Raw genomic sequence first — 7,194 nt, 5'->3', positions numbered from 1 at the left:
CCAAATTCCTCTGCGCGCTCTCTCACACTCCCCTAAGGCCAAGACTCCGGGGGGTGGGGAAAGAGAGCGCCCGGCTCTTTCCAGCAGAGGCCCTCGCGATTCCTCCCTACGGTCTGCAAAGGGGAAGAGGTGTGGGACCCAACCAGTCCTCTACACGAAGTGGCTACTCCAAACTCCGGGACCCCTGATCTTGGCGTTTCGGTCTGTTCTTTCTCTCGCCTTCTCTTCCTCTCCCACCCTCTCCCACAAACATGTCCACCGGCTCCCTCAGCGATGTGGAAGACCTTCAAGAAGTGGAGATGCTGGAATGTGACGGCCTGAAAATGGACTCGAACAAGGAGTTTGTGACTTCCAACGAGAGCACCGAAGAGAGCTCCAACTGCGAGAATGGGTCTCCCCAGAAAGGCCGGGGCGGCCTGGGCAAGAGAAGAAAGGCACCCACCAAGAAGAGCCCTCTGAGCGGGGTCAGCCAGGAAGGGAAGCAGGTACAACGTAACGCGGCCAACGCGCGCGAGCGTGCCCGGATGCGGGTGTTGAGTAAGGCCTTCTCCAGGCTCAAGACCACCCTGCCCTGGGTGCCTCCGGACACCAAACTCTCCAAGCTGGACACCCTCAGGCTGGCGTCCAGCTACATCGCCCACTTGAGGCAAATCTTGGCTAACGACAAGTACGAGAACGGTTACATTCATCCGGTCAACCTGGTAAGTTACACTAGCACCCAGTCCCAGGGAGGCCGTAGTGCGAAGTACCCCACGCCAGCGCGTCCGCCTCCTGTCCCTCCCCTCCGCGCAGTGTTTGAGTGCACGCAGGGCTGGGGTGCGGGGTGGGTGGGGATTACACACCTTGGCCACCTCCGGCCTAGTGCCTCTAGGGACCAGTTGATAGCAGTCCCCTTACAGCTCACGCTCTCTTCCCTACCAGCCTCCGACCAGAGGTGGTAGCGCGTGTTAGATGTGGCAATCCACGTCTAACGGGATTTGCAAGTGACTTAAGCTTGCAAAATAGAGGGATCCTCCGCGCCCTCTCAGTCCGAGCGTCCTGGCCGGCTAGTAGAGTCCGACAGCAACACTGACAAGATGCTACGTGCTCAGTTTTCCCGGGTTAACTTCATTGTTTACCAGACATTGCTTAGCTGTGTTATATTTGTTTTATTAATCCATTTATTCCTCTTTCAGCGGAAGAATAGAACTTGATTTTCCCTTGCGAATTCTTGTAAACATAAACCACGCCATTTGGTTCTTTCTTAACGACATTTAGACTCATTAGATAAGGAAGCATTCGTATCCCGCATTAACTGTGTCGGCAAATCCACCGAGGACGATTTGCCTAAAGCGCATTAACATTTTACAATCCCAGATGATATGGCATATTTCAGTATAATCAATATATTCTCATGAGTATTTGCGCAATAAATAATATTAAATGAGGCCACTCTCATCCAAGATTTAAGAGCATGTTATCTTTGTAATCTTAAAAAGTAATGCTCATGGAGTCTAATGTTTAAAAAAAAATTACAAAAAACAAAACAAAAACGGAAAGCCTCTTGAACTTAGTTTTCTCAAGTACATTACACTGTTTAAAAATCTCCATTTTAATTCCTTTTTCATTTGATTTAACTTTAAAGCTACCAGACTTTAAAGAAAACAATAATAACTTACTAACACCATTGTTTTTATATGATAAGAAAGGGAGACTTTTCTCTTAAAAGTCAAGTCTTATCAGTCAGCACTGGTGAGGTCTGAATTGTCTTCACACAGAACTGGTTTTAGGGATTGAGGGGTGCAGGGAACAGCAGAAACACATTTTGCTGTAGAAAATAATTTTATCCTCAAGTTGAACATTTGTTTTCTTTTTTAATGAGATTTGAAAATACCTTTCTAAAATCTGAAACGGAAATGAAATTAGCATTGCCTAGAACTTCTGCAATTGTTGCTGCCTCGGTTCTTAGATAGCCTGTTGTGAGCCAGTTGATCTTTCGGTTAGTAATAGAGAGTTTAGCCACTGAGCCAGGAGGGTTCTTTTCATCTTTATATAAGAAACCTAAATAAGCTTTATTATAAAACAGCACACAAGAGAGTAAAGAAAGCTACGCTTCCTCAGCTTAGTATTAAAACGATTTTAAATAAAATATGCGTGTGTATTATTTTATCAGCATCATTCCCTCCTCCCCTACCCCCTTAAGAGCTATTCATTTAGAAACTGTAGCCAAAGCACGTCTGTAATGAAGGAAACGAAAGTGTGATGGAGGAAAATAGATGAAGGTGGTGGCGAGAGAGCCGGGAAACCTGACCCTGGCCCTAAGAGCCACCAGGAGGACACCTCGAGAGGCACCCGGTTCCCAATAGGCAGCACAACCTCCTAGCCTTCCCAGCCCTCTGCCTCCCGGCGGTGCCACAGACACTAGCCACTCCAGGCTTTCTGAGGGCTTCCTCTCTGTACCCAGTTCGAACCCCCCTTTGCTCCTATGTGAAAAGCGTCATACTACCCGAACTGTGACCGGGCGCCAACACTGCTTTTTGCTCTATCGAAGCCACAAGACCTTATTAAAACGCCGAGTAACTGCACAGATAACCGTGGGTCTCTTGAAGCCACTGCGTCCCTCCACCGCGCCCCCTCCTTTCATCTCAGTCTCTGAACCCAACCCAACATCTCCTTCACCACCGCTTACCTTGTCCACCCTCTTCTTTCCTGCAGACGTGGCCCTTTATGGTGGCGGGGAAACCGGAGAGTGACCTGAAAGAAGTGGTGACCGCGAGCCGCTTGTGTGGAACCACAGCATCCTGACCTTGGAGGTGCAAGCCTGGGAAAGGCGCGCTTCCGGGGGAGCGGGCCCCCGGGAAGCGACCCCTGCCCTCCCTGTAGTGTCTCTGCTTCCCCCTCACAACGCTCCTCTCCCTGTCCCACCCCGCGAGAACACTTCACAGCGACGAGGAGATTCGTTTCCAGACCCGGAGATCAACTGTACTTACAAAGATCCCCATCTATTTAACTTTATTAACTTCTACCGTGAATGACTGCGAGCCTTGCTGGTCCAAGTGCAATATGTAATTATAAATATATAAATCGATAATAAGAGCTTATCAATGTGTACCTTTTGTACAATATGTTGTAAAATGTAGGTCATAGAATAGCTGACTTTGACAGTCACCTTTATAAAGTAATTCACTTAAAGATATATATATTTTTCAAACAATTTTTGCTACTTTTGAAAATAAATCTTCCTTTATATTGCTAAATTCCCTGCCATTGGTGTGATTTTTTAAAAAAAATTATTTGGAATAGAAAAATGGGGAAACAGTAGGGAAATTTGATAATAAAAGTAATTCTTAATCTAAATGTCTAGAGATAGAAAATTATCAAATATGATTTCCATTATCAAAAAGTGGATCGTATTTTGCAACGAAACCTTAAAAGAAACTTTTGCTTGTCATGTTTGCAGTGTGCTTTAAGACCATTAGAAATAATATAACTGTAAAAAAAAATGGGCAAGATTAAAGTTACTCGGGTCATGAGAACAACACACCTAAAAAGAATAAAAAGCTTGTCATGTATTTCAAACTATAACTTTATATACGAGTAGGAAGGTAACTTCACATTTTATAGCTTTCTAGGCATGGACATGAACTCAATCCTTCTTTGCAAGCTAGCAAGGTAATAAAAGAAGCTATGAAAAGTGTAAATTCCATAACTCTGATGTCTTTTATGATTTTTAAGGTTTATCAACATACTTTGCTTATTTCTTGTTAATTCATTTATTAATTAATGTACTCTAACAATAATAAACGTGCATCCATACATTTTGCTTAAGGTTACATAGTGTGTACAGCCCCTCCACGACTTCCGGCGGACTGGATTTTAATTTAAACATCTTCCAGTCTAAGGAACAGCTCCTTGGGGAAGATTAAGTTGAGATAAACAGAGAGACAAGGCCGAGGAGCCTGGGACCGGGCTTCCTCGCTGCCCCTGCGCAGCCCGCGGCAGCCGATGCGCCAGATGCCACCGGGGCTGTTTAATGTTCGGGGTTATGACCGGAGTGTTTACAAGACGTCTTAGGTTATTTATACTGCTATTCCTCGCAGAGGGCCTTGAAACTTCCGCTTCAGTTGCTCTAACTTTTCGAGTTTTTTTCATCTTCTTCTTTTTCTCTGCTCCTTTTCGGTACCTGGATTAAGAACTCCCTTCCTCTCCCGCACTTACTTCTAACCAACACCAAAGGCCCACATAGCGCCTTCATGGAAGGAACTGGCGACGCTTGCCTAGGAAAGGGAACCCCTTTGCCCGATGTGTTCTCTGATACTTACCATGAGTACAAGGATCGTGGGTCCTCCTGGGGCTGGGAACTTTGTGTGTGGACTCCTAGCATGTCAAAAGGGCTTTTTCCAGGTACCTGTAAGGTCACCTTTCAAGAGTGCATTTCAAGGAGCTCTGACTAAGGCCATTATTTCCTCCAAATTCGGGTGCTGTGTCACTTTTATCAGAGGGCGGTGCCTTTGCCCTCAGAGTTCAAGACTGAGATTGAGTCCCAGGAAGACTTACAAAAGGAAAGCCTTCAATTCTGAGCAGTTTACGCAGGTGGCCCCCTAGAGAAGTAATTTCTCATTTTGTGGCAGGCTCCAAACTGCAGACTGATGTTTATGTTTTGAGTTCTACATCACCTATCTATTACATGAAGCCTTTGCTTTAAGCATGAGGCATGACTTACAAATCTGGAATACGTAGGTTGAGCCCTGGTTCTGCCTCTAGCTAGTTTGTTTCCTGAAAGTTTGGGGATCCTGGTCTTCTCATCTCCGGATATGGAAATAATAGTGCTGGCAGTGATAAAAATCATCATAATCATACTTTGTTCTTTCTTCTCACAAGTCTTACTGGGGCTCAAACAACATTGTATCTTATTCTAATTTTGTAAAGGAAAAGCTCAGTGCAATTAGTTTTGCTAAGTAGGTGCTCTGTTGGCATCAGTTAAGGGCTTGACTGCTAATGGAAAGGTGGGTGGCTCTGCTGGAGAATATACCTGGAGATCTTTGCCCCATTAGAGACTGCAGGCTAGGAAAGAAGTATCTCTGCCATGTTGTTGTTAAGTTCCGTTAAGCTGGTTCTGACTCATAGTGGCCCTGTCTAGGATTTCTGGGTGGGTTTGAACTACCAACCTTGTGGATCAAACTGACCTTGTGATCCAGTGCATTATCCTGCTGCGCCACATCAGCGGTCCATCAGTGGCACACAAGAAGTGGTTCATGGTTAGCTATCTGTGACTAGGCCCTAATGGATAAGAGCTGAAATGCTTAGGCAATATATCAAAAGGAGCTCTGGTAGTGTAGTAATTATGAGTCAGGCTGCTAACCTCAAGGTCAGCAGTTCAAAACTACCAGCCGCTCTGCAATAAAAAAATGAGGCTTTCAGCTCCTGTAAAAATTTACAACCTTGGAAATTATAAGAGGCCTCTATGAGCTGGAACTGACTCCACGGAAAACTATCACCACCACCACCAAGCTCACAAGGGTGTATGTTTACAGTGTACAGTGATTTTTTTTTTCATTGCACAAACCAAAAGACTTCTCTTCGATGTTATGCTGAAAGTTAAAATCTCTCGTCACCTTCCATCCCTCCTCAGTGGTCTCCATTTTTTTCCAGAGCTTTCTACCAAAGTATGAATCTATTTCCTAGAAATCTAGAATCCAGAAATATTTACAGAGCAAAGAAAGGGTTTGAGGCTAGCAAGTAGGTGAAGTACCACACTAGTGACTTTGACCCTAAGGGAGCCAAGTTCACTCAGAGGCCTTCACCTCAGAGGCTGGGATCACTGGGAGGCTGTGCGAGGCAGCAGGCAGTTTTCAGCTAAATGGAGCAGGCTGCTGCATGGTGGGGATGACTGGACCACTAGTCCCAGAAACAGGACAATGTGACTATCTCCAACCCCCATCTAAGCATCCCTCTGAGTCGTCATCTTTGGTTTTCATCACCTTTGGCTCTCTACAGGCCCCCAGGCCACCCTGGCCCAGCTCCTATATGTGGTGTTAGTGCAGATATTCAAACTGGGCAGTAGCTTGTGTCACTTGTGTGGAGAAGTCTTCTTTCTCTCTCTTATGTTTTTTTTTTTTTTTTTTAACGAGCAAGTGTGCAGGCTTTCCCTACAGTCAAACCAGAAGTTTCTTTCCAAAAAACAAGCATGAACAGTGCTCCTGTACCTGCTAATTATATTTTGCGATCAGTGAAAACTGCCCAAGATCTGTGGACCAGTCTGTGGTTCTTCAGCTTGTCCCTGAATCACCTAGAGGACTCCCAGAATCAGATTGTCCGGTGTTCCTCTTTCAAGTGTGTTGAGGTGGAATCCATCACAGTATTTTTAACAAGTTCCTAACAAATGCTAATCTGTCTTCTTATGGGAACAAAAGAAGCCAATTCAGAGGGAAAGAAAGCATTTGGAAATTTTTCTTAAGCAGCTGCATTTTCTAGCTTCCAATTTGATTTAATTTCCTATTCACTCCATGTGAATCCAGTGGATTCTTACGCTGAAATGCCAATCTGAAAATCAAACCATTTGTTTTCAGAAAATAAAAGATTTTTAGGACCCTACTATGTCGACTTGTGTGCATCTCGTGCCCTCAAAGACAAAATTCGCTTAGAAAACACTAAAAAAAAATAGTTGTCAATGGAGTGATTTTTGGTTTACAGTAGAATTGCTTCATAGCGTTTTCTCTAGGCTCTATTCTTTATGGAAATTGTATTCCAAACCTTTCTTTCATGGACACACATGAATGGATGTCAACCATCATCTTTTAGGTAGAAGCAGACAACTGGAAGCAACTTGAACTACCCACCCAGGGACCTACCACGATCCCTAAGGGAGAAGAGAGTTTCAACCCCCACCCCCGCTATTCTTCAGGTGCACAAAGGGTCCTTGGGTCCAAGCCAAGGCTTGAAAAACCTTCCCCATCACCGTAGTAAGGGTAGGTTCAGAGTCCTGGTGTTGCGCTGTATGATAAGGCACTGGACTGCAAGGTCGGTTTGAACAGATCCTCAGAAACCCTATACAGGGTTGTTACTAGTTGGAACCCAATCTACTGCACTTCACAACCACAAGGGTAAGGGGGGTAGGGGCGCTGCTTAGGGTTGGGCCCTAGAGTGTTCGTGGTTGTCCTGTGCAGGTTGTTGAGAAGAGGCGCCCAGGCGGAGCCCGCAAGCTTTTCTGCTCTG

General features: G+C 45.1%; 1 protein-coding gene across 1 annotated transcript; it reads left to right on the top strand.

Moving 5' to 3' along the window:
- The first annotated feature begins 237 nt into the window (after positions 1-237).
- TCF21 (transcription factor 21) lies at positions 238-3,236 on the top strand. Its single transcript, XM_006834651.1, has 2 exons — positions 238-701; positions 2,695-3,236. Exons 1-2 carry the CDS (start codon positions 252-254, stop codon positions 2,782-2,784), a joined length of 540 nt encoding a protein of 179 aa, XP_006834714.1. The 5' UTR covers positions 238-251; the 3' UTR covers positions 2,785-3,236.
- Positions 3,237-7,194: the final 3,958 nt, after the last annotated feature.

This window comes from Chrysochloris asiatica, unplaced genomic scaffold (genome assembly GCF_000296735.1).
Source record: "Chrysochloris asiatica unplaced genomic scaffold, ChrAsi1.0 scaffold00013, whole genome shotgun sequence".
Classification (NCBI taxonomy): Eukaryota; Metazoa; Chordata; class Mammalia; order Afrosoricida; family Chrysochloridae; genus Chrysochloris; species Chrysochloris asiatica.
Note: the sequence above shows the minus strand (reverse complement) of the source record. Positions and strands in the feature narration are given on the sequence as shown.

What these genes read in the sequence shown, in the direction of transcription:
- TCF21 (XM_006834651.1), top strand. Translation starts at nt 252, where the DNA reads ATGTCCACCGGCTCCCTCAGCGATGTGGAAGACCTTCAAGAAGTGGAG. An exon ending in ACATTCATCCGGTCAACCTG is followed by an intron (nt 702 to 2,694) that starts GTAAGTTACACT and finishes TCTTTCCTGCAG; the next exon opens with ACGTGGCCCTTTATGGTGGC.